General features: G+C 38.8%; 2 protein-coding genes across 5 annotated transcripts in view; one reads left to right on the top strand and one right to left on the bottom strand.

The window, feature by feature from the left end:
• On the bottom strand, window positions 1-27,820 carry LOC145780938 (calpain-9-like). Of its 4 annotated transcripts, XM_082592614.1 has the most exons (24): window positions 27,638-27,820; window positions 25,046-25,229; window positions 24,664-24,733; window positions 24,201-24,331; window positions 23,579-23,703; window positions 23,174-23,238; window positions 22,805-22,908; window positions 19,765-19,848; window positions 17,564-17,640; window positions 16,705-16,779; window positions 15,301-15,464; window positions 13,829-13,998; window positions 13,046-13,263; window positions 12,241-12,307; window positions 10,741-10,767; window positions 9,755-9,796; window positions 7,071-7,130; window positions 6,736-6,793; window positions 6,301-6,368; window positions 5,791-5,859; window positions 5,296-5,374; window positions 2,629-2,745; window positions 1,843-1,901; window positions 1-1,437 (listed from the first exon to the last, which is right to left on the bottom strand). In XM_082592614.1, exons 1-24 carry the CDS (start codon window positions 27,787-27,789, stop codon window positions 1,411-1,413), a joined length of 2,292 nt encoding a protein of 763 aa, XP_082448740.1. In that variant the 5' UTR covers window positions 27,790-27,820; the 3' UTR covers window positions 1-1,410. The 4 variants fall into 4 exon arrangements, with proteins under 4 accessions (XP_082448740.1, XP_082448742.1, XP_082448741.1 ...); XM_082592616.1 differs by lacking the exon at window positions 9,755-9,796; XM_082592615.1 differs by lacking the exon at window positions 10,741-10,767.
• Window positions 3,470-27,919, top strand: part of LOC145780939 (kelch domain-containing protein 8A-like) — an 85,261-nt gene continuing 60,811 nt past the window's right edge. Inside the window, exon 1 of the mRNA XM_082592618.1 lies at window positions 3,470-3,560. The gene's annotated coding sequence lies outside the window, so the exon portion shown is untranslated. The remainder of the gene's footprint in view (window positions 3,561-27,919) is intronic.

Below are 27,919 nucleotides of genomic sequence, written 5' to 3'. Positions count from 1 at the left end.
CACTGGTTGAGGTGGTCACATTTTATTGCATGCAAGATAATGTGGTAAAAACTCCGGTGTTTTAACAAATGTTCGAATGATTGCTTTCACCTCCCATTCTAAGGGCCCAAACCACCATTGAACACAGGATTAGAATGGGGCATATAATGCCTCGGCTCGCATGGAATGAGCAGCAATGTTAGGGATATGATAGGGGTTAGTCTTGAACACTATTTACAATGCAAGAAAGTACGTACAGAGTATTTTTCTAACATTTACACTCAATTGAAACAAGGTAGACAATCCTTGTAGCTAATAACAACAATTAACATTCAAATTTCCCGACAGGGGGTACCAGATTGTAAACACATCCGTAAAAAAACTTTTTCTGAAAATTAATGCAAACAGGATTGGAAAGGGTTTTAACAAATTTAATTCAAAATCACCCTTAGAAATGTAGCTCATTGTTCAACCTCTTTTTTCGAACTGTGTGAGTCTTGGCGACATGCAAGAGTCAAGTTGGTTGATATAAGGCAGTCTTAAGTGCTTATTACATTGCGGGGCAGCAATTCATGCCCAGAAAGCAAATCAGTCTTTTTTACATTGATTCAACGTTAAATCATTGTAAAAAAGACTGATTTGTTAACTGGGTGGTGTGGAGTAGAACTTGCATGATTTTGGGAAGAAGCAACTGCAATAATCGCAACAAATATAATTGAAAGGAACAATACTCCAGATTTTAGTGAATAATTTTGATTAAAACCTTTGAAGACGATGAAGAAAGCGCTCTACAACGGACACACACATCAAGCAGAATGAACACGATAGTTCTAATCTCACACAACGTGAGGGAAATACCCTTTTTTCGAAAATTCAACCGTTGAGCTCTGCACAAGCTGATAAGAACATTTCATTGAATAGTTGCGATTTTCAATAGTGCAAACGACGATGTACTCTCTTAGTAGTAAATAAAAAAAATTGCTATCAATCCCACATGATGACAGGAGATAATAAGTTTGACTATAAAACAAGCGATGTAAGAATAGATGAACAAGAGGTCAAGGGTTCGAAACTCACCCTGTTCTTCTACAAAAAAACGCGAAACTGCAAATTATATACTTTCCAGACAGCAAAATCCGTCATGCAGCAAACGTTAAATCAATGTAAAAATGACGAATTTTGCTGTCTGGGGCACGTGCTTGAATCGATTTTCCTTGCCAGCAAAATTGCTCTATTTAGATTTTTTCAATGTAAAAAAAGGAATAATTTTGCCCACTGGGCCACGTTTTCTGTCCTGTCCTGAACAATTTCATTAAAAAAACGTAAACATAACGCAATAAATGATCTTCATCCAGTTGCAGCAGACGATGGGAGGCGAAATAGTGAAAGCAAGCAGGTAGTGGAGAGATCGTGCGATCATTATGACGTCATTTAAGAATACATCGTCGTCACCAACCACTGTAAAGGTGAGCAACATCATCAACGCTGGGGTCGTTGAACCATGCAGAGCAAACGCCTTCACACTTATATTACTCATCTGCTATGTTAGCTATCTTCTATGGGTGAAATCTAACCCCGATAAAAACCGCTAATTAATAAGTGAACGAGGAGCAAATCTACTGGTGATGCAATATCATCGATTCGTTGGTCGAGTGTTCACTTCTGAGTTGGTTCACGCTGGTTCGATTCACCATCGGGGTCATACAAAAGACCATTCAAAAATGGTGCTAAATTCAACCATCGACACCAATGAAGCTGGTGCCATTTAGCAAAAGTTTATCCGCTAAATAAAAAAAAAAGAGAAATCTACAGAAATAGTAGTAACTCAGCGACAGGAATACGTCTCGTCTCCTTTCAACTGACCTGCTGCAGAGTGAGGCTGGCCTTGTTCCTGCTCTCGGATTTGTAGTCGTTGAAGGCATCTGTGACGTAACAAACAATGATTCCATTATTGTTTCAAAACAATGTGTCGCGAGATCATGCGGACAATTGACATTTCAAAAAGCATGCTAGCAGATCGCTGTTTGCAAATGTATACCAGATTCAACGAAATATGTTCATTGCTTGAATCGTAGGTTATTGTGAACCATAGCTTAGAATGTGATCAATCAGAAGGGAGACATTTTTTATGGCAGAGTCTCGTTTAAAATGTGAAAATTGAACCAAGGTTGTGTGAGATTCGAGTGTTAATCCCAGACAGAAAATCCGTCATTTTTACATTGATAAAACGTCTGCAGACGTTGAATCAATGTAACAATGACGGATTTTGCCATCGGAGAAGTAACTAAATACAAGTTTAATGGGGCATATAATACCAAATACAACGAACACGTCTGTTGGAATTGCTCGCAAATCTTCTATTGCTGGTCGTCGTGTGAGCCTTTCGACCCGAGGGTCTATCCTTTCAACACCCCAGATCCAAGATGTTCAGGGACTAGATTGGAAGGCGATTAGAGAGCAGCTAGTCTTTGGTTTTATCATCCAAGATGCACAGACCTTCCACTCGGTTAGGTGGGTTGAAGATGGTGCAAATGAATGCATGTTACATTTTTAATGGTCTTGTTTTAAACTACTCCACTGTTGGTAATTATAGCTTATCACATGGGTTTCCTCAAGCAAAGCCAAATAGTAAAAACAAAAATAACTCACTGAACATTCCCTCCAGCTTGACTGATAGAAGAACAAAATCATTCATGTTGATCGTGAGGTCCTTACTAGCATATCGGATGCACAACTTCTGGTACAGAGCACTGCTCAAAGAGTAACCTGAAAATAGAGAAGGAAATTTAGTTAATCCAGCTTTTTGAAAGACTTAAAGTAAATTAGAAACAAATGTTCAAAAAGCTTCTTTTCTCTCGACAACTACACCTAAAGCATTTTTACACCTTGGGAAGAAAGGAGGAATATTTTTCACTTAAGCTCAAACCGGGATAGCCTGATATGAAAGCGAGCGCCTTATCCGCTGCGCCATCCCATCGCCGATGGTAAAGGTAAAGGTGGTTCCATACTTGATTCAAGCATCGGGAGATGAAAAGATAAGGTCCTCATTGTACTAAGCCTTCGGCACTAACGATAGTAGGGTGGCCAGTTCTTTTCTCTCGGCTGCCTTACCTGCAGCAATTACGCCTGCCCAATTTTCTACACCCTAGGTAGAGGTGAGCGGTGTTTTCAACAACCAGCTGAAGCCGGGAGTCGAGCCAGGTTTGCATAATTGGAAGACCAACGCCTTATCCGTTGTACCATCCCACCGCCCGTGCGGGTAAGCTTCTTTATTTGGTTCTCCGTTGCAGTATACCCGCACTAGCAATCACATGCCACGTATTGTGGCAGTACTTATATTGATTTCCATTAAGAATAGAGGATCTCCGGACTAAGAAGCACCAGGCCAGCGATTCTCCATCAAGTATCAATTAATCATTGTTTATTACAAAAATAAATGGAAAATCAGCAGAGCCCTATTGGCATGTGCATTTCGCTCTACACTGTAGACCAGTGGTTCCCAACCTTTTAGACCTTGCGACACCCTATCAAAGAGATAAATAGTTTGCGGCACCCTGGCAAAGCTGGATCAATTTTATGAGGTTTCTGTATTTCAAATAACTGTATGAAATAACACAGAATGAGTTGTATTTTACAGTAGGCCATAGCGCGCGTAAATAAATGTAGCCTAGGCTAGGCGTAGCAACCGCCCTCCGAACCCTCCGATCGGAGGGGGCCCCGCAAGGAATGAGGGCCCCTCCGCCGAAGTTTTTAAAAAACTATCGAAATACAGGATATAGGCTAACCACGTGGTCACAAACGCACGCGAAATAGCAGAGCTTATTGGTATTGAGCAGGTGTTTTCAAAAAACAGTGTGCAATGTTTGGTTACGAATGCGCTGATGGTTCAAGTCGTCTTTCTGCTGAAGAAAAATTCAAATCGCAATTTTTTCTTGTTCTCACTGATCAGGCTATGTCTTCTGTTTCTTTGCGCTTTGACCAACTCGGGGAGTGGTACAAGTTGTTTGAATTTCTGTACAACGCTAGCAGCCTGAAGAAGTGTCTCAGAGAAAATGGTTGTGTTGGTTGGTTATGAATCTTTATCTTCGGACTGACAAAGCCTTGATTGGTTATTCCTGGTAGTTTCGCATACTTGTAGAGGCTCTTGATGCAGGGCCGGTTACCGAGATTGGCAGAGTGAAAGTTTCTCATTATTGAAGTGTTGTTGCCAGGAAATTATTCCATTCATTAGGTGCCGCTAAATGGAGAGCAGCCCTGAAATGCGTTGCTCAAGCGCACACCCCGAGAGTCGAACTTGCACCGCGTGATCTTGAGCCGGCACGTAACCACTGAGCTAATGGGGCGGACAATGGAACTGGACAATCACTGCAAAAAAATTAAAAGAAAAATGGGAGACATTGATGCCAACGAACTAATAGCCTAATGGAATTGAATCGTCTTATTTATAATAGAGAAAGAGAGAGGACTTGTTACGGCAAGCATTTTTTTAACGTACAAGAACAGCCTTCAGGATATATATCCGAATCTTTGCATTTGCACCGGAATTCTTCTGACCGACCACACCAGTTATTGTCGCTAGTGCTGAAAAGACCATCAGCAGAATGAAACTGATCAAGAATATCCTGCGCTTAACCGTGGCAGATGACAGGCTTTCTGCTCTTGCAATTACCATCGAAAACAAGATTGCCCAATCCCTGGACTATGAGTCTTGTTGAAGTTAAAAGAGTTTCATTTTGCCCTCCATTTTGGCATTCACGTTACCGTATTTAAATGGTCGAAGATATCTACTAAATACGCTAATTTGGAGACCCAATTGTGCGCCGTGAAACGCAAAATAAAATCATGAAACCTGGCAATAATGATGCGTTTCAAACGTTTTTATGGAAGGAACAGCAACGAGTCAAAGTCTCTTTCACGCTGTTTTTCCTGGGCGAGAAAACAAAGACTTACCGTGGATTATTATCTACTTACCGCCAGCGGCTTCGCCACTAAGCGACTCTCCAGAAAGGAGCCGGGAATATCTGCGAGACGCGAAACTTAATACGCACTGAAACTCAGTTAGAAATAAATAAATTCCGCTCTCAACAGGTTAAAGTTAAAATATAGAAAAGGCTGCAGTATTTCAATGCTTCAATATCTCGCGGCACCCTTGAGCGTTGCAATTGGCACCCCAGGGTGCCGCGGCACCCCGGTTGGGAACCACTGCTGTAGACAATCATTAGTGCCTTATTCAAATATAATATTGTGGCAGTATTTCGTCACAGACTACAGCATGACAAATGTAGGAGGTCAATACAGTCAATTGCTGAGGCTAACCTGCGTGGCTGAGTGCTTCTCTTAGTTCGTAGGAGTCGAAGTTTCCACTTCCGTCCTTGTCGAACACCTTGAATATGTTCTATAGAGAATGTGCATCGTTAACGAACAACCGCCTCTGTTGCAACACAAACATAGTAAAAAGCCCAGCAACAAGAAACCCAACCAAACACAGCGAGATGCCTGCAATTCTCTTCTTATCGCAGCAGGAAAGAAGCGAGAAGATTTTTGTGAAGTTATTAACTAAGTAAAAATCAGTTCTCTTAATGAGATGGGTCCATATATGATGTGACCAGAGTTTAATATTACAAGTTAAACATTAACAACTATCTGATGAAAAACATGTTAGCATCAGACCCAACTCAAGCTTCCAGTACGCAAGATGCTGATAACTGTCTCCACAACTATTTAAAAGCCTTTATAGCAGACAAAAGAATTGTGAAAGCTTGTACAATAGTTCACATCATCACCAATCGGTAATAATCGTACTGTACTTACTATCCACTTGCGTACTCGAACCCACAAAGCCTTGAATTCCTTATAGTCAAGTTTTCCAGAATTGGTCTCCTACGAACGGTGGTTAAGGAAATATCATGCAAGCAACCATAGTAACCGCCTGACAAAGACGTTATGACGTCATCTGAACACTGATCTATTCGACGCGTGTCAGCATCCATGATATAAACCACTAAACACTTAGTGGAAAGGAAACAGGGAGTGTCCGAGACAGATTGTTTGAAGAGCAACAATACTTCATTTCAAAAAAAAATAGTAGATAATTCATTTCGTTCAAAGACGAAATGAAAAGTTCACTACCCTTTTTTTCTAAATTTTTCCAACGTTCTGAGATACAACAGCAAAGCATTATTATTTTAAACTTCAGCACCACCTAACGATAAAGTTTCACTTTTTACCGTTTTTAACTTGCTAGCAAACTATGACGCAATCACGACTACGTGTTGCCACGGCAACAGAGATTTTTAAACCAAACACGGGTGTTAAGGATACGTCCATGAGAGCAACCATGCTGCGGCAGGATTCAAGACCGAACCCGGTGAACTTGTCTTTCTTTTGGTCTGCAACAAACATTATGCGGTCACAATACCAAGCAACTAAGGCAAGAGACGTTAGGAAACAAAATTTTGCACAAAACTGAGAAGATGCGTCTGTATGTGCCACTTTGCCCTGTATTCAACAGCAACTAGACAAAGGCATGTTTCCTGCCGAAAATATGGCAAAGCATTAGATAAGAAAAATTATTAATTTTGAAACAAAGTAATATAGATATCCACAAATTAGCATGCTAGCCACCAAGAAAATGCTTTAACATAATGAAAGAGACGCCAGGAAATTAGCATGACGCCTCTTCGGACGAAGGCATTCCCACTTTGTCGGATAAGCCAATGGCCCAGCAATCATTTTTTAGTAGGCAACAAATCTTACTTTTCTTCATGACAGAGTTGACAATATCCTGCAGTTCGAAAGCGTCGATTTCACCGTCCTGAAAATTTTGGCGCATGTGAAGAAAATGAGTCAAAACGGTATTTGGCAACTACAATGAGAGTCGCTCTCAGATAGAAACAGTGAAACACAGTAGTACAGAATCAGGTATAAATTTTCCGCAGCATTTAGTGTTTATTTCTCAGGTCTTATCGTCTCACATGAGTGGTACCTCCTTCAGGCGTTGCGAACAAACAAGTCATTCTATGTTCATTGTTCAGTCAGATTTGAAATTCTACAAGAAGCAAACAATGTTATCCATGCGCCACCATCCATACCTCTCCAGTGAGTTGATCGAAGAGCTCCTTGAATTTTGCATCATTGTCCGCACTCTCTTCCTGTTCAAGAGGTGGAGTTGTTATCATGTCATGACAAAGCACTTTCTACGTCAACACAACGTGATGACGAGATCACGTCAGTGCTTCGTCACAGCAATGTCAAACGACGTGAATTAGTGCAACAAGATATGAAGTGATTGTTTACAGACAACACAATGAGATTTAATTGAGATGAAACACATGAATGAATACTTTGACAAGTAGGCTACACTTGTGTGCAATGCAAAAAGAAAAGTCATGCAAAATCATGAGGCTCAAAATTTACAAGATCCATGTAGCAACGAAAGCGAGCAATGCAAAATAGATCATCGAACACATGGTCATAAAGTCTTCTCTACATCACTGAGGTGAGGATCACCAGATGCTAATTTTTTTTTTTTTTTGATCAACACCTCTGCGTTTAAAACTTTTAAATAACCTTTTGGTGGTAAAAACAAATGCGTTCGTTTTATAATACATTGCTGCTTTCTTTAAGTTACAGATGTTGATCAATGCAATTAAATCACGCAGTTGAAGATCAAAGACAAACTGACATGCTTTTAGTAAAGATGTTATCACCGGTCAAGAAAATAAATCAAAATCAATCACAAGCAAGTGGACACAGCCACACCGTTTGGGAGCACGGAAAATCAAGTGGATATATCTCCATCCAAGGAGGGTTTACGTATCAGTAACTAAATAGTACTGAAGAAGTCAGTCTTGTCTGATTGACGAAACGTAGGATTATTATCGCTTTAAAACCATGCGCTAATTTAGCTTTTGTTACACCAAAGAAGTTTACTATGTTTTTGAATTAACTGAAACATAGTTACTACTATCCAAAACAAAACTACAACCTACTTGGATTTTTGCTCGTTATTGAGCTTTTTGTGGGGTTGCTAACATTTACTGCATAAAAAGATGATCCTACACTTGATACCAAGCATTGGGGGATGTTTTTGTTTGTCGTATCCAGGCTTACACCCGGTGGTTGAAGATTTAGATTAAGTGGACGGGAAGGCAAGAAAGCCAATCTTCGTGTCCACCTTCAGGCATGCCTTTTAAGTGTCCTGCCAAAGACACAGCCGCATGCTCTTGAGCGGTGTCGAACCGGCGCCCTTTCGATTGCCGTTCCAGGGTTCTCACCACTCGGCTACGCAGCTGGGGATGGAAAGATAAGATGGAGGTACAAGGTTATGTTTCCTTCCAGTTATCCGTCCCAGATAAAGAATCATTGGATTAATTGATTGGAATGATTTAAATATTGGTCTATCAGTAGCTACTGTTGTTAGATCTGTTTTCGGCTTACGTTTTAATCTGTTGCAGACATAGTTTGGTTAAAGCATCTCCAGATAATATAATAGAATTCAAATAATAAAGTCGGAACGTAGGCTTCCCGTTTGAAAACTTCATAAATCTTGTTGGAGTGAACACAAAGATGTGCTCGTCATAAAAGTTGTTGGAATAGTTTGAGTCATACTTAAAAGTTGCCAATATCTGACCGATTAAAGAGAGCGTCTGATTCAAGTCCGGTACAAAAATGCAATGCTGCGTCACAGAGTTGTAAGTTGGGATATATGCTAGTCTGAACTTCGTGGACCCATGCCTTTCAGTCAGTTTCCTTTTTACAATTCGACCCATGTAGAAAATTAATCTTTCAGGCCCTTGAAGCGCTTCAAATAATTGACCACTTATAACATTGCTGCATCATACACGTCAGCACAAAACTGCAGAGAATCGAAATATCCGATTTTCAAAACGGGTGAATGCGCAACCATAATAAAATCAACTTGAATACCTAACCTAAGGAGCAATCACCTTTGCCACCAGAGCTGCAATCTTGATAAGGAATCATGATTTAATTAATGTTGGAAATACATAGTTAAACCAATCACTCATTATTTACACTTAACATTATCCTAGACAACTAAAATGACGAATTTTGCTTTCTTTTTGTATCAGTCATTTTTTATTTTGATTCAACGTCTGCAGACGTTGAATCAATGCAAAAATGATTGACTTGCTGTCTGGGGAATTATGGTTAGACGTCATCTGTATCTATCACCATTATCAATAGGTCTCGTTTCATTTCACTAAAATTTTATGAGGCTACGTATACGTAATTCACATGCAGTTTAAGGCTTCTGTAAGATGCGTATGCATCCTTTCCTGTAACTAACCAATGCTCTCTACCTCTTGAGAGTATCACAAGTGCGCTATAGATTACATCGGCACCTTCTGCTTTTGTTCGGTAGTTTGGATCATTATTTCATGTTCACTAAACACAGGGGTGATCAAACGCTAACTTGGGGGGACACATTCAGAAAAATACAATTTAGAAAGGGTGGGATAGCATGTTACAGATATGATTAATTCTAGCAATCAATTTTGTTGAATCCATATGTAAAAGCAGAACGAATTTTGTCGACTTTTTCTCATGACGTTTCATAAAAGCCCTTCGGGGTGGAAAAAAAACTTTTAACAAGTAGGCCTACCATGCGCCCGCTGGGGCATATTTTGCTCACCCCTGATTCAACAATACCTGAGCAATCTGTTTAGTCCAATCAAGATAATCACCCACAAAGTTTGCATTATTTTGGCAAAATCAATAGTAATTAATATTAGTAGCAAAGCCTGCCAATTACCTGCATGTTTATATCGTGCAAACCAACATTGCCTCCTGCAGACTTTGTATTAAATGTATCGGGTTAGAATAATTTCTAAGCATATCAAATCCATACGACACGAATACGTTAAAGGCTGTTTCGTTCCCAGACTGAGAAAGCTGCTTTAGAAGCTTATTCCTGGCAGTACCGCACACTTGCAGAAGTCCACTGACGCAGGCCCGTCACTGAGGCTGTAGTTTGAAGGTCCAGCATGTAGTTGTAGTGTTGTAAGCAATTGTAAAAACTGCTTTGAAGGACTGTTCTTTAAATTGGCATGTTTTTCATGTTGTGGCATTCCTGTTTCAGGTCAACAGCTCAACTGCTGGTGATTATGATGTTGCTTAGCAACTTGATCATTCGTTTTGAACATCAAGATTTTTGTGATAAGATCAAATACACCAGGAAATCTCCACTGCCATCACACGGCTTAAAAATGTAGCTCAATAATTTCGGTGATCATCTCGGACGTCGAGCCATTCAATTAAGCTCAAAAGCCTCAAGTGTAAAAAGCTTCCGAACACAAACCTAAAAGTTATTTTAACCTTTTGTTGTTCCCAACAGGTCAAATATATCCCAAGCACAACAAATGTAACTATTCATTTGGAAGGAAATGTGGCTACAATGTGATATTGCTACGATGTGGAAAATAGTCAGCAGAAATCTTCTTACAAACATCCTAACCTACAGCGATCTTCTGTTTTTAACATGTGGTGCTTGTGAATTAATCAGTAATCTCAAAGCATGTGTTGCTACGTTGGATGATTGTGTTGTCTGTGGGAAATCCAAAATTAAAGAACTTGAAACATGCAGAAGATAACAAAAACAAACCGAAAAACTCTGAAGTCATAGTCGCCAAACCAAGAGCTACAGTGCAACCGTAAAAAAATGTAAAAAAAATAAATAAAAAGGCGCAATGCAGGAACTAAAAAAATTATATGACTACGTCTCGGGCGTGTAGGCGGTACCTTTGGCCTGGTATGTCCCTTCCGCCTCTGAAATTGGAGTGAATAAAAGCGTTAGTTGATTGAAACAGTGGGCGTGATTTTATCAGTGAAAGTTCGTTTTATGGCAAGATCTCGTTGAAGACATGCAGCAGCACGGGTTCAAAAGATGGAGCACAGAAAGTCACTGAGTGGAACCAATCAGCAAATCAGCCCTTTTACATCAATGCTATGTCTGCAGGTATTGAATCAATGCAAAATGACCGATTTGTTGTGTGAGGTTAAAATTGAGAAAAGTACAAAAAGCCGTTAAACAAACGTAAAATGCAACTAAAAATATAGAGAGAGGCTCACATGACGCCAATTAACTTTGCTAGTAAGATGGTGCCATTGCCATTGTGACGAAATAACAGTAATGACATCATCAAAATCACTTCAAACAATCGCTTTCATGGAAGTTGTGCTAAGCCAACACAAAGCCATCAGTTATTCGTGGCCAAAATAATTTTCACAGAGTTGACAAATTTCAAGTAAATTACTTCACAAAAATATAATCCAATTTTTTTTTAACAAACGAAGATATGTTGAAATTCTATTTATGACAAAACACTTGCAAATATAGCGTCGAGATGTTAACTACTATTTGCAAATGCTGCCACGGGTTCAAACAAAACCCAGTCAACAAACTGGTCTTTTTTACGTTCATTCTACAGCTGCAGACGTGAAATTGACGTAACAAACTATTGGTTGGTTGACCGGATAATATATTCATTCCGTGCAGCACCGTAGTATATGGAAACGTAGTCCGCATGGGGTTCAGGGTATGGCTACTCGGTGGAAATTAAAACTATTGCATTTACGTTTTTAAAACGGCAAATTATTCCTTTAGCTACATCACCGCATAAAACTTAAGCTAACAAAGCGTTGTGTAAATCTCAAGCTTGACCGCATAACGTCCAAATATGGAACGACGCTAACACCCTTTCATGTGTCACCGACAGTATAATTCACCGAGTGGAAACACTGGCACTAGTTACATCGCATGCTTTGAATGCTGGCAATTGCAATGCCACATGAACACACAGATGCAGCATGGCAATCTCTACATTGATACGTACGAGCGAATGCATAAGGTGCGCAATGCTTATTCTGTGACTGAGAAAGCTTCATATAAAGTTTAAACCAATGACGTAAGAGTTGGCATCGTATTCTTTCAACGTAGCTTAAATGTGAAGCAACTAAAATGTTACATTGCATGGTTTGTTGCTGTACTAGCCACAGCTACCACTAACAGGACCATTACTACTTTCATGTACGTTTACAATCGTACAAAGCATGATAGAGAACATTGCATTTGGTACGCGAATTTGTTTTTGTGCCGAATGTGCTGTTTATGACGAAGTTAAACCAATACAATTTCATTGGTTGAGGCATTTCATAACTTGTTTTGGGTGCAGCAAAAATTCCGAGCACCGAAAGGCCAACGCTTATATTGCAAGAAACGCAAACCCACGATATACGTACATCAGATTCAGCAGCAGGCACCACGCCAGGCGCAGGTTCTCTCTGTCTGGTTTCCTCATCGATTTCGCTGAAATTGTATAAGCTGGAGTAAAAACTTCCATTCTATGTATCAGTAGTCATGATACGTATCCATTATAATGCGTCGGTGAATACGTAAAGGTGAATACGCACTACGCAGTCTTTAATAAACTATAATTACAATCACAGGTTGCATGACTACAATGAACTGGCTATCAGAAATCTAAAGCCAATATAATTTTCTTTTGCTCCAAAACGTCTTTACTTTGACGCACTGTCACATCATCCCCGAGAAAAACATTCAGTGATGTAACTGAGGATGATGACTAAGCATATAAAATACATGGTGCTTTGCTTACTAAAATTATCTTGAACAATATTAATAAACCAAAAATTATTTTGATTCAGATACTTCAATAAATTTAATAATTAACAAAAAAGTAAATACTTGAAGATTGACATGAAGATTAGTCAGCTAACAGTTCCGTAAACCTAATCCAAATCTTTAATCATAGAACAAACGACAAAGCAAACAAGGGTTTATTAATACTGTTTTATCCTAGCTAGGCTCACGGTGGTTGGAAGGCGCTTGTTAGCGAAGATTTATATTAAGTGGACGGAAAGGCAAGGAAGCCAATATTCGTGTCCACTTTTAGGTATGCCATTAAATGTCTTGCTGAAACACAACCGTGTGCGCTTGAGCGGTGTCGAACCGATGACCTTCCGATCATCGTGGTTGCGATCTCGCAACACAACTAACTTTATCGAGTAATCGATAAACACTAACTTGATGTCGCTCCTCTTCTCAGTGTAGAGCCTCAAGACAAAGTCGGCCTCCTCGTTCGGCTGAAACGTGGAAGGTATTATGACGTATTCGCCCGGTTCGAGCTTGAAGCGTTCCGAGTTCTCACGGAGATTGATGAACTGCTTCGATCGCGCGATCGATTGGTTGTAAAGAAAGAAGTCTTTCTTGATCGTCTGGTTCGGTGGGATCTTGTCCTTCAACTGTAAAAAGCGTCGTTTTTAACAATGAGTGAGCTGAACAGTGTGAACACTCACTTACAACCTCTACGCGATAGTCTTGCTTGAGGTTTGAGACACATTTCGCATCAAGAACGTATTTGTGGATCATCCAATGCGCACATTTTGTCGTCGAATGATTTAAATGTCCCAAGCCGGGTACACGAACTCTTTTACAAGTTTGGGGTCCTGCAGATTTGATAGCTCGATGAGAGTGATTGGGGTTTCAAAAAAGTTAGTAACTAATTGTTTAAATCAAGCGAAAATGTATGAAAATGAAGAACACCATTGTGTCCATGAGGACATTTTATCAATGCGGTGAGATGCAGACGGCAGGCCATGTAATCAAAGACTACCCGCTGTACAGACGCCCCACAGTATGGACGGTCTGGGCTCCACTGACGATATCAGGCAGCGGCAAAAATGACACCATGACAGCGGTGGCACCATCAAGCGTTTGCAGATGTTGAATCAATGTAAAAATCGACTAATTTCCTGTCTGGGTTGATATATAGCGACATAATTCGTTAAAACATGAATACACAGTTACCTTGTATAAGGAGAATCCAATGGTCAAAAGTCCCTGGCCCTTTGCTTTTTGCTTCCTCCTGTTCTTCTGCATCAGGGACACAATGAAACTGCATCCGATGACATCATCATCCGGGTCATCGTCCTCCTCCTCCAGGACCAAACGGAACTGGGGATTCACCCAAAATGTGTCTAAAAAAGGAGGAATCTTAAAACGGTTCTGGTTTTTCTATGAACTTGGGAAATATTGAAGATAAAGATGGTCCAATACTCAGTTACTAAGCTTCGGGATATGAGAAGATAAGGTTCTCATTATGCTAAGCCTTCGACACTAACGAGAGTAGAGTGGCCAATTCCTTCCTCTCGGCCGCCTTTCCTTCAGCAACTACGCCCAACGAATTTATTACACCCTGGGTAGAGGTGAGCGGCGTATTTCAACAACCAGCTAAAGCCGAGTGTGGAACCAGGTATGCGTGAAGCCAATAGATTAGAAAGCCAATAGTTACACTATCCTACCCCCAAATACATTGCAGATATACTATTATAACTAAATACTTAAAACGTTTACCAGTATGAAGCCACATCCCACCTGCCGCTATACCAATTGCTAGCGCATTTCAAAGAAGTCACAGCATGAAGCATAACTAAGCTTTAAGCACAGGCAGTCTTATTCGGACCACTGCATGTCACAGCTGCAACTCTGATGCATGGGATGTTTGTACAAACTTAACACCCATTAAATCCCAACCCAAACAGTTGCTGCCAGGCTGAGCATCTTTATAAGCAGTTTGCTGACAAAACAGCATAAAAATTTCAGAAACGGCAAAAACTCACTGTCTGCTTTCGTCGCGCATAAATATTTCATGTTCAGTTGATAGAACATATTTTTTATTCAATGTAGAATGTCACCAAGGTATCAGATACATTGGCGTTTCATCGAATTTATGAAAATCCAATGCAGAGATTCAATTACCGTCGAAGCATTGGAAATTACAATAATATGAAAACCCGGACCGGGCGTGTCTGCCCCGGTAGAGCAATCAATACGCACTGAGATTCAAACCACTATCAATTCTATTGACGCTGCTGGGACATTATTACAAATCGATTTAATTACGGCAAGTGGTGGTGGTAATTTATTTGTTGCTGGTGAAATGCAATCAAAGCAATAGCAACAAACTTGTAAGGAACCGAAGATAAATATTCGTAATAGGATAAATAACGTCACACAGACAGCGACGGGAAGCTGCTCAGTAGCTATTCAAGTCATGCAGCTATCCTCAGTGTGTTAAGCTTGCTTTAGTATAACCATTAATAGCAATAATAATAACAATGTGTGTTTACTGTTTATACAGCGCTGTGTCCGTCGCAGATGCGCGTTGCTCTCAGAACTTTACAAAGCAAGCAGTGGATTTAGTTTACAAAACAAGTGAAAAGTCACAAAAATTAGCAAACACTTATATTTGTGTAATTTTAGTTTACTCCGTTCCTCACCCGGAAAGTTCCTGCACCCCCCTGCAGTGCACCCTCGGATCCAGCGCCCCTCGTGCAGAGAGGTGACCCACTGAGTGCTGACGTCATCGTCTTCAAGGGCATCTGGACCCAAGTTGCAGATCTCGAGTTTGGTGAAGGCGCGACAGAAATCACGGAAGGACATCCTGTAAGACAATAGAAGATTGTGACGAAAAAGATGTTGGCTCTGTTGGTCGCATGCAGAAAATTTTTCCATCGACTCAAAAAAGTAGCGAAATGAAAATGCAACCGAAGCCGAACATTTTAAAATATGCATAACCTGCAAAGTATACCCCAGGTTTTTTTTTAATTGAAATAGTGAAAATATGAAACACTATTTGTAGTCACAAAATGTATCAATTTTTACATCGTTCCAACGTCACTGCCAAGAAAATGTTTGCTAGCTTCGACATGATAGGGATCCCTTCCTGGACAACCATACGACGGTCAAAGTACGATGCTTTGTGGTCAACATTAAACAGCCGTGATTGAACTCTTTGGAGATTAATATCTTGACTGTCTCTTTTCGCTTTTTCCACAACAATCTGTCTACTTCTCCTAGCACTGCCTTGGTGGTAACAATAAATACTCCAAAAATATTTTTAAATGCGTTTGAAGATTACGAATAACTCCGATAACAAGCAAAATTTACGCAGCTCCCGAAAATGACCAGAATGTCCAATACTGTGCACGTGAATTCTAAAGGCACAATGGTGTTTCAGTTTTCAGGGAAACTGATAAAAAAAAAAGCAGAATAAATGCATTGAAATTGAAAAACTATCAGCCCATGGTCATCCGTCTTAGTGTGGAGTTCCATACAAAAACAAAACTGATCAATGATCATTTCATTTTACTTAGATTTACAGTTGTTTGTGTCTATACATATGATGTAATTACAAATCGGACCCTTTCTGGTCATTTTGATACGGTTCTCGTAAAATACAACGAGATTTAAGTGTGAAAACGTCATATGAAACTAACTGCTAGTGTGCAATGTGCATGGATGTCGCCGCATGCATCGCATGAAAGCAAAATTAATTAATCAGGTGGCAATCACTCGCACAGTTAGCCGTGAAATTGTTTGATTCACTAAAACCCAATCATTGAGCATCGCTGAATCGAAAGGTGACGTTGGGTATAATGTTGGCAGTGACTTCGTTGCAAAATGTGCATCCGAAACTAAGCAACAGCAGGAGAATGATTAATCAATAATCATGCTATCTGTATTTGTGTCATAGATGCAGTGTGGCTGCTCGACTTCATATGCTAAAGCAGGTTGTTCATCTGCACACACTGAGAGACGAACTGTGGTTAGTTGATCTTGACATTCAACATGACCATCTACAGTCACAGAAGTCCCAAGCATGTTAGTAAGTTTTTACTCACCAGAACTCTCCGTCTTCCGAAAAGTCGACATCCAGTCTTCTTTTTTCCCCGGGAACATCATTCCATTTTGGTGAACTAGAAATAGTTTTTTTTTAAGTAAAAAACGCCACTGCACGAAAGTATCCAAGTACACAAAATAACAGAGAAACTAATGTTTGTCGTCAGCTGATTGTAGCATGAAGTGACAGAGTTCAATGACAGATGTTAAAATGTCTCAAACCAACTTCCCAAACAGCAAATCGACCATTTTTTACGTTGATTCAACGTCTGATTTGTTGTCTGGGTTGCTTGCAACAACAACTGCAGATTGAAGATTCAACATTATTGATGACGTGATCATCATCATCGGCGTATGAGCAGATCTTTCCAGGCTAGATTGGAGAGCAGGAAATCATCAGCCACTCAACAGTCTCGTCGTCCAGGACCCTCAGACCATGCGCACCGTATGGATGCCGGTGGGTTAGGTGGAGGCCAGTGGGTTAAGCAGTGGTGAATGACATGGTCTGCCATCTGTTCAGTAGCACCACAAAAAATGCCATGATGAGGAGTGAGGCCACGTTTTCAGTGTCTCTCTCACTAACCATCGATCGCATATGCCTTCTGGTGAGATTGAACTAGTAAAGTTACGACTTCGAGCCTAACAGCCCAAGAACAGAGGCAGGCATATGGCGCGATCTATTCTAAGTAAAAAATGCAGAAGAGATTTATGATCATCAAAGTTTAAAATTTGACTTCAAACGTCACAGTATTTATGAACCGATTGCTTCACCCTAGATTAGAACCAGGGTGGGCAAAACCTCATCATTCCCTCTATTTACATGGGGGATAACTAGGTTAGCAGCACTTAGAAAGTACTCACTTGTCGCTCCAAGCCCCATTCCACTCCACCTGGCCCCATGGGTTCCTCACCCGAACAAGCTGGTCCCCGGTTCTTATCTAAACAATAGCGTATCTATGACGTCACAGTGATGTATGCTCATTAGTCAACGTCGACTGGATGGCGAGAGCACCAGCACGACGTTCAGAAGGCGGTTCGAGAGCACGCAACTGTGTCTTGGGAAAGGCACTTAAAGGCACACTTAATGGTTGACACAAAATCGACTTCATTGTCTCCCAGACCATATGATTAAAACGTTCTATCATTGAGAAAATAACTTGACCTTGAGACAAAAAGTCAAACCTTGAAATCAACGTGACAATGAGGTGATCGGTCTCAGACATACCAACACTGCCACAATGCGTCGGTCTGATCGGCAAATTAAACATTATGGGCGAGTGGTGTTTGTTTTGCATTGAATATACTCAGGGTGTGTATGGAATGACGCTATGTGGCATTGTGGCAATCATCCGTCTGAAATCAGTCAAACATGAAGTTGGAAACAATGGCTGGTAGTGAAACCAAAAACCAATTTTACGATAGCACTTTGCTGGGCCACAGCTTGATAAAAAGTAATATAGGAGACATCTGACAATAATTTCTTGGTTTTAACTAATGTATGACACAGCATTTACATTTGCCTTTGAGGAGAATAACGCTGCGACATGCATGCGTAAATTTTTGAGTTATTAGTCGAAGTTGTGTGCTGTATATTTCCTTGTGTTTACAACAACTTTTGTACAGCAACCGACAAAAACAAATTCGGTGAATTGAGAACATAATCTCTAGTTTGAAGCAAAGGTCGAGCAGAGAGTCTCAACCATGCAGCTAAATCAGTTTAAGCAATTATACCATCAACATCCGTTAATTCAACGTAGTGATGTCTTCGCTTACTCAGACAAGAAATCCGTCATTTTTTTACATGTAAGTCTGCAGACGTTGAATCAATGCAAAAAAGACTGATGTGAGGTCTAGGTAGTTGACAAGAAAACTAACATCCATGAAAAGAACGTTTGCAGACGTTGAATCAATGTATAAATGCGTTGATTTTCCGGATGGAGATGCGCTGCAGACGTCACTAAATGGTGAACAACGCATGGCCTTGTGCAGACTAAACATTAACCTGTTTTATTTTTTTTCATATGAAGCTTCATCAACTAACACGAAGGTTAAATAAAGCTAAAAAATGCAGAAACTTTTTCACGATGAGTTTGGGGTTCTCCTTACTGCAAAACGTTAAATCGCGTTTGGTAATTTCGGTTGGATTCAAGAAACTTTCACTCTCTCTCTCTCTCATTGGTTTAATTCATTTTGAAGTCAAAAACGTGCAAAACATAAAGTATGACGTGAAGCATAGTGATCTATACATACATGCTTTGCCAACATGCGACCTGGAGGCCGATGTAATTTCGATTTTGAGGTCTAAGCTAAATTTACTTTATATCTCTTTGAAATGATAGTTTTGAGAATCGAGATTGCCAAAGTCTGGTCACTGAATCCCAAAACACTGCAAAACTCTTAATACAAAAAATGACATTGTTTTCTAGTTTACCAGGGGTATTTTAAATTTCCAGCACAAGTGCCAAAATCTATTCAGCTATTTGAATGGTAACAATAGCACAAGAGTAACTCAAAATATCCACAGAATTTATTGATTAACTCAAATTAGCAACTTGGACTAGCAATTTTGGCTACTAACAGATCGGCTTTTGTCAAATTTTAAGCTGCACGTTGTTATGACCTGAATATCAGCTATTAACAACTAATCACTAATGAATGTAGAATTCACACAGTTGAATGAGGTGAAAACATCAACTGGTTTGAACTGAGCCATATTTTGCAACAACAGTAAGTTTTATTTTGTATTTTTAAAGATATCAAGCGAGATGATTAGCTTTCAGCCACTTGGCAAACTGATAAAAAAATAAAAGCGATGGATTGAAAAATGAGTAAAATGACCCAATTCTGTATGGTGGAAGCTACAACGATTGTCACAGGCAATCCACAAACAAAAAGACAAATTATGATCTTACGGGACAGATATACTACACTCAAACAGCTAAAACAGAATCGAGCCCACAGTCACATCTTGATGATTACAACCATAATGAGATTTGTGATGTCAATAAACGGTTTTGTATACCTCAAGCGATTCTAAAATGATTTAAAAACAACACTCTTACCGTCTCTATGCCGGTGATGCTATAAGCGTGGCCCATTAGCAATCCATTACTGAGCTTCGATTCACGTTGGGAGGCGGATTGAGTCTGAAAAACACAAGAAAAAAAACACCATGAAAGGAGCATGTATAGCAGCAAAATCCGTTATTTTTGCAGACGTTGAATCAAGTATTGAATCAATGTGCCGTCTGGATAGCTGAGAGCTTTAACCACAACATTCCTTAAATCGCAGAAACTAAACCTGCCAGGTCTAATTTCAAAGGTTCACATTAATTGAATGGATTCTGAGGTTGGACGCTTTGATAGTCTAGACTAGAGAAACTTCCACATAGTTTTTTCACTCTTTTCTAGCTAGCAAATCTGCCCTTAATACGCCAGGAGACGTTGCATCAATGAAAAAAGGGCAGATTTCGCTGGCTGAAAACTATGCAAAGTAATGTGTTCTTCTCTGCATACATGCGGTTGGCATGGCTCTTATAATTATACCACATCAGTGACTCAGTGTGACAACTGGCGTAATGAAGAGTGAGCGGTCGAATGCCAAGCGAGGGTAACAATTCAATTAAGGTCACTGATCGAAATTAAGTGGGGAGGTCAACAGTTGTTGGTTTGATCCCCCAGGGAGGCGGCTTACTTAGTCTACAACGACTATCGGCAACTAACACACTCACATGAACTAATTAAGTCTTGAAACTTTGCCGGTCGACGTATTAGCAACGTTGAGAGACATAAAGTAGATCAAAATATGAAACAGCTCGTTAAATAGACGTGACGCAAAGAGAGCAGATATCCAATAGAAAAGCGCGGTTCAACGCAAGCTTATGGCTGCCCAGCCAATGATGAACAGACTCGTGAATCGTAATAGCAAAACTCGTCCTGATTGAATGTCTGCAGATGCTGAATCGATGTGAAAAGGAGTGACTTTGCAACTGGATAACACGAGCTTGCTTCTGGTGAAAGCAGACACATTATATGAAAGCAGTTTTTTTCATATACAAATTAAAAAGGTTCAAGATTGCACCTTGCACCAAATGTATGCGCGAGGCCATGCCAAAGCCACCAAGACTTGCAGGAGATATTGCAAAAGAAAACGAACGTGGCTTCTATGCATTCGGCCGGAAATCACAGCTTGTTGACACGGCAGGTGGCTTTTTGGTTCGATAACTTGGGTCGAACCCAACCAGCAAATCAGCATTTTTTGTATTGATTCAACGTCTGCAGATAATGAATCAATGCCAAAAAACGATTGATTTGTCGGCTAAGTTTCAATGCAGTTTTCTTATGTAAGGTGGTTGCTGCGGTTTTGAAAATAAGTAGAAATACTCGGTATAACCTGTGCCACACTAGTTGTAGGTAGTATGAGACATCATACAATATCGCACTTCGCAAAGAGCATTGGTCGAGCAGCCACCGCAACTGAAGCATGTGGCGGAGGCAATACGGAGGTATAATAAGATCAGCTTTTCAAAGTGGTTTGATTACACTAAATTATCGGAAACGTTTTCAATTTCACCTTAAATAGCAGCAACAAAGCCTCACAACAAGGCTCGACTGCAACTGTAATAGCCATCAAGAGCCCTGTAACATAATGCAACGTCCACTGTGGTTGATATAACACAAAGAAAGCGACTCCAAAGTGAAAAAAGTAACTACAGCTGTACACTCTCCCCAGCCATTAACGATAGAGGAATATGAAAATGGGATTTAAAATGTTATGTTGCCTTTGTTGAACTTCTAAAACACTCTAATTATATTCTTCCTTAATACTGGTCATTGAACCTTTATCATGTTCAAATGAACAAAATTTATAAGGCATTTTACCGATTAGTAAGGAGAACCGATATCTCAGCAAAAAGGCGGCAATGTTTTATGTTGAGCAACCTTTTAATGCAAGGTTTTAGTGTGGATAAATGAGTGATAGCGGCGTGGGTTGATTCATTCACGTTTTTATCAAACTTTCTACCAATACATCAGCACTATAAAAGTTATTACAGCATGCGGTATATCACATGACAGTTTAAAACGACTCTAAAATAGGCTAAGGGTACACAGTAGTGTTCATACAGTTCAGATGGTTCATTGCACACACCGGCCGTCGCCTCGGGCTAAAACCGTATCGATTGAGTATTAGGAAATTGCAATACAAACAACGCTTCAGCGGCTAAACTGACATTGTATATGACTGACTAATGGCCTCACAATAAAATATTTATGGCTAGGAAACAATCAATTAGTTTAGCGTGGTAGCTCGTTAAGTTTGTTTACATATCTCCATCATCAAGATTAAAGTCGTTATAATCCCACGCAACTTAATTGACCTTCTACTAACGTTTAAGACTAGAGTTATTGTGGCATTACACTGAACTTTGGAGTTTGAAGAAAGCTTCAGTTAAAACACATTAAGTTTTATTGGAATGGGGGTTGAAACCGCAACAGCCTAAACTGGGCTTTGACTTGATTATAAAACCAAAGTCCAAGTATAAATCCGAACCGTTAGAAATTCAACATCTTACCACATGTACATCAACTATCTTATGCACAACACGTTACGGAACCCAACCAGGCAATATAAATCAACGAGCACTTTATTGCAAACAAAGGCAAGTTAAATCAAATAGACCACGATACTGTTTGTATCACAGCGGATTTCAACATGACACGATATTGACACTGGGCCCAATAAAGCACATCAGTGGAGAGAAAGTAAAAGCTCATGAGGAGTTGAAAATGGAGAAAATACTGAAGTCAGAGACAGGAATAAAAACTTGCGAATGTTCAGTAGTCCCATTGAAACAGGTTGTGAGTACGGTAACAACTTTTTATAGAAATCTGCTATCATGATGAGCATATGAAATATGACCAGAAGTAGCCCATAGCAGTCAGTTTTACACAGACAGTGTTGTCAGCAAAAGCTGCAACTTTGCATTCCAAAATGGCTATCAATTTTTTAACCAGTTTAGAACTCTCGAAGACTGTAATCGTATTGTTGATCAGATGTAAACATATGACGCCCATTAACAACACAAAAGTACAGTGAACCAACCTCAATAGCGCATCCCATTAATGCTCCTTTCTTCAGAGACTTTGCCATGACTTTCCAAAGATTTTTGGGAGCATCTTTGAGCTCATACATTTCTGTGATGCCACCTAAAAAAATAAACAAACATATCAGTTAATTCATCTACAAAAAGTTTGATCGTCAGGCTGGTAGCTTTTCGAATCTAGTCGTCTTCACTCGTTTCACTTCATTAATTTTCAATTCAATTCGGTAATAACATTTAAGATGACAGAGCTGCTTCATTAATTGTGTATTGCTTTGCAAATCACTTTATTTTTGGGGTGTAAGCAAAAGCAGCTAATCACTAAATGACTTCGTACATTTTGAAACAAGCAATGAGTGCCGAGTGCCTACCAGTGAAATCCTCCATAGCTTCGGATGTACTTCCGCCTTTAAGAGCCTCGAATGAGCCGTTCAACCTGAAAAATCAATCAATCACTTTATTTAGCCTCTAACCACCTACAACAATGAAAAATGAATGTCATATTCATTTAGCCTTTGGTGTGGCGTATTTTTGACTAACCGTTTTTATCTTTATTATTGTTAGTGGTGTGAATACAGGGTTAAGAATAAATGCATATGTGACAAAGCAATTACTTAAACCTGTTGCCCTTAGAACACGATAAAGCAAATTGATGGCAGCACCACCAAGTCTGCATTACTTCTTTTTACAAGAAACAATCAAACCTTTCAAATTTACCAACATAGCCAACAGCAAGCCAGACAACAGATTCACACTTATTAAAACCAGACAATTACTTTGCGTAAGCCTTTTCCAACAAGGCACTCCAAAATTCGTTCTCATCGGCTGAATGAAGGTAGATTAGCCTTCCGTTGTAGGTGGGAAGCAGATCATCTATGAACACGTCCACCCATTCTCCATACTACAACAGTCCGTTATAATTATAAAGCATTGAAGACAACAGTTATCAATAGCATGCTGTGCTGCGTTCGTATTAGCAGGCAACTTTGTACGCCCGACAGTAGAAAATGTGTTTTCATAAAATATTCACACGAATACATCACATAAATCGTTGCATTTGTGACGTCATATCAGCTTTGTCAAAACTGAACAAAGCGACGTGAGCATTAGGTTTGCTTAAGGTTTTAAATCTTATACGTACATCACAACACGGCTAAATATTGTTAAAAGCATAAATGACCCATAACGATATGACTCAAGTAGACATGAACCAAATTTATCGACTGCTCCCGCGGTTAAATGACCTTCGTTCGATCGTAGGCTTGACAATACCAATAGTGCAGTAGCAGCACAAATATTTTTAAAACAATAAAGCAGGTACGACCAATTTTTAGTAGTATTTTGTGCACAAGGGTACACAAAATTGATAGTTCACAAACCAAACTTTAGCTCCCGTACCTGCCAAAATTGGAAGTGAAAAATTCCAGCGTATTTTCCTTTCTTGAAAGATTGGTCGGGAGGAATGATCCTGTACAGGAGGTCCTGGTTAAGGGAGAGGGATGCAATCGCAGCCAGAAGCCAACAATCACCTAAAGGAGCAAAGAAGTTATAAGGAAAAATATAAAGAATTCATTGTGGTGTGTCACAAAAATATTCAACAAGCATTTTTGATTGTTAAAAGAATCTATCCATATACCAAGTAAAGAATTCTTCGTAAATCTCAACCACAATAGTAACAGTAATATTTTGAGGTAGGAGGAAGGCAATATTCTGTATGGATTTAAATACAACTTTAGTGTTGTTTTACATTTTGTGAAATAGCTAACAAGACTGCTGCACTAAACAAATTGTATTTAGATGTTTTTGATTATACGATTTGAACAGAGTTGTTCAAGCATTCTGAAAACAACGGTAACCTTACCAAGCTCTCCTTGTTTTATGTCGAATCGACTTGCCCCTCCTACAAACAACTCAGGATTTTTTGCGATATCCTGCATAAATAAACGACGTTTCAAAGGTAAAAATAACAAAAAATCATAAAAAAGAAATGTTATAACTCAGTAACTAAGCATGAAAAGACCACATTTACTTAGCACTACGTGATAAGTCTAAAGAGACCTCTTCATCTTTGAAGAAAAAAATTCGTGCATTTGAGAACGTTGACTAAATAAATAAACGCATACCGATAAAAATCATTGTTTTCACCACCAGTAAAAGTGGAAAATCTTAATAGAATTTGTAGTACAAGCAATCGAGTGCAAGCAAAAAATTCCAAGAAACACTTGACCAACAACGTCTCTCACATGTGGACGCTTCCATTGGAAATTCATCCTAGGCCTCTGGCTGAAGAACAAGGATTCATCTTCAGCGGGAAATTCGGGGTCTTCAAACAGAACATTTTTTCTAAGACATTCTGACTTTATTTCTTCAAAAGTTTTGTTCCTGACGTCAACAGGGGTGTTACGTCTCTTTATGGTGGTCTCGTATCTGAAACAAGGGATTTTATAAGTGTCAGCAAAATGTTTAAACAGCTAAATTAAAAAATATCTCATACACATGTGGACAATTTAAGGTGTGGCTTGCAGATTTTGCTCGCGCGTTTTATTTTGCTCAATGCTCATTGTGACGTATTCTTCGAGGCTGAAACTTCAGCTGTATTGCAGTTTAGAGTAAAAAAGATTTAAAAAATCATATTGATATTCCTTGGTAAGTGGCTTCACCGTGATGAAAATGGATACCTATCTGTGATTGCAATTACTTGGATAAAAACTAATTACTTTGTTACCGTAATGCAAGATTTGAGACTGACCGAGTTATTTATGATATATCCAGTTCTGACACTTTGATTAAAATAATTGCCCCTTTATCCTTGTTATAACAAGATGCACCCGTGCAGAAAATTGTGGATTTTCATTCGGTTGATGTTGTTTTTTTAATAACCTGTCTTGGTTACCCAAATATTGAAAAACATCAATGCTAACCAACAGATAGGAGAACAAGAACATGACACGAACAAGGGAGTCAAACTTTATAAAAAAAGAGTGAGACAGGGAAAGTAGGTGCAAGTATCAAAGTTGACATCTGCAGACCCACATTAATTGAACTGAAAAAAAAATGTAAAAAAGGGTCATTTTGTTAGCTGTGAGGAGTATAGCACTGTTCTTGTTTCCGCAAAAATATACTTTAGGGCTTTGTACAAAAACAAATAATTTTATTGCTCCCAATTGGTGACGGTAATAAACAGCACTCTGGTGGGAAATGCAATAAATGTAACTAGAAATTTCCACGTTCCATGCAAAATAAAAACGTGACAGGCGATAAACAATCTTGTTAGACAAAATAACACAAATGAAATGATTGCTCAAATAAAGTAATGTACATACTATATATTCCAATTGTATCTTTTCAAACGAAAAAAAAAAATAACGCTTTAATTATATACATCCATTATAAATGGAAGAGCTGCATCACACTAGTTTACATATATTTAACGTGCAAATTTCAAACAACTTTTTGAAAAAATGGGGCAGATAACAAGAATATTTTTAACAACATGTGACATTGATATGTTTTGCAAACAGTTTTTATGAACGAGATTTTTATGAAAGTGAATTGAAAGTGAATTAAATTAAAATTATAACATGCAAAATATTCGAATGACGATTGAAATATATACATCTGATTTTATTTGGTTGACTGCTACACTGACTTATTAGCTACCGTACCAATATTTCAAAGCTTTTAATTTACTGAAATCTACCAAGCAAATTAAGAATCTTGCGTATCAAGCCTTTCATAAAGCCACGTCACATTGCTGTTTCATTACATAATAAATCAACCAAATTACTTTACAAAAGTCCACCAAGTGTATCAAGGGTACTGTATTATTGAAATATTTTATATTCAAATAAATTTATATATACATATTTGGTAAAAAGGCTTTATTGCTCAAACAACATTAAACATATATATATAATATATGATATATATATCATACACCACTTAATACTCTAAGTTACAACACCGCTGAGTTATTGTCGATATAAACAACTATTATAATGGTAGGTATAGAAAGATTACATGCAAATTACCATATGTACACTTGATTATTACATCATACACTTTAACAATTGTACGCTAAAAAAAAACCATTCACATTGACTGTGTAAATCAAATCAGAATGTTGAAAGCAAACACAGAGAGAGAGAAACCTTTTATTTTGTCTGTTGCGAGAAAAGTATACGGTACAAAACATAGACAATGCAAATAAAATAGCACCATAACTAGAATCTACAACAGACAGGAAGCAGCGAAAGACTATAATAGTCATCGAGTCAGCTGCTTCCCAGAAGACAAAATCAATAAACAACCAATGAAAAGATTCACTATATAATATATCAAACACATCATAAACCTTGAAAACGTGGATTGGACAAGCCTTCTGACAATGTATTAACATCTACAAATATTTGAGTGAACATTATCAAAGGTAATAAGACTATAAATTATATTTTAAATATCATACTGATTGATTGTTTTGTAAGTAAACCTTAATTTTTTTGCAAAACTTGAATGGAAAGTATAAATCAATACAGAAAACTTGTAGTTCAACAGCAATTGTTACACTGATGAAGTGAACTATCATTAATGCAAATAACAATTCAACCAATTTTAAAAGAAAAATACTACAACCATAGGTTAAACTTGTTTAAAATCTAATTTTTACTTGTTGCACCATCTCAATCTATCTTGACAACAAAAACCAAATACAAAATCTAAACACATAACCAACATTTAAATTATGTAATCAAGTCAATCAACAGAGGTACCAGGTGATTCTTGCATTCAGTGAAACTGAAAAATGACATTCAGGCATGCACAATGTTGTACGGTACCTTTTAGCATTTACCACAGCTTTGGCAGATTTTTTACCAGTGGAACCCAAACGAGATTTTACCCCAGATTGGCTTGGATTTGAAGCTACAGCAGTCCTTACAGGAACGGGTCTTGAAACCCGTGTTGTAGATGAATATTTAGTATAAGGCATTTTCAAACAATACTTTGCTGTGCCTACTATGGCAAACTTAAAAGAAAAACAACCGAGTTAAATATGACTATATTCTAAGAACCGCTGGCCATTTGGCCAAGTAAACCAATGTACATTGCAGAAACTTTTT

Source organism: Aplidium turbinatum, chromosome 12 (assembly GCF_918807975.1).
Source record: "Aplidium turbinatum chromosome 12, kaAplTurb1.1, whole genome shotgun sequence".
Taxonomy (NCBI): Eukaryota; Metazoa; Chordata; class Ascidiacea; order Aplousobranchia; family Polyclinidae; genus Aplidium; species Aplidium turbinatum.
The sequence above is the reverse complement of the archived record's forward strand: the minus strand, read 5'-3'. Positions and strand labels throughout refer to the sequence as shown.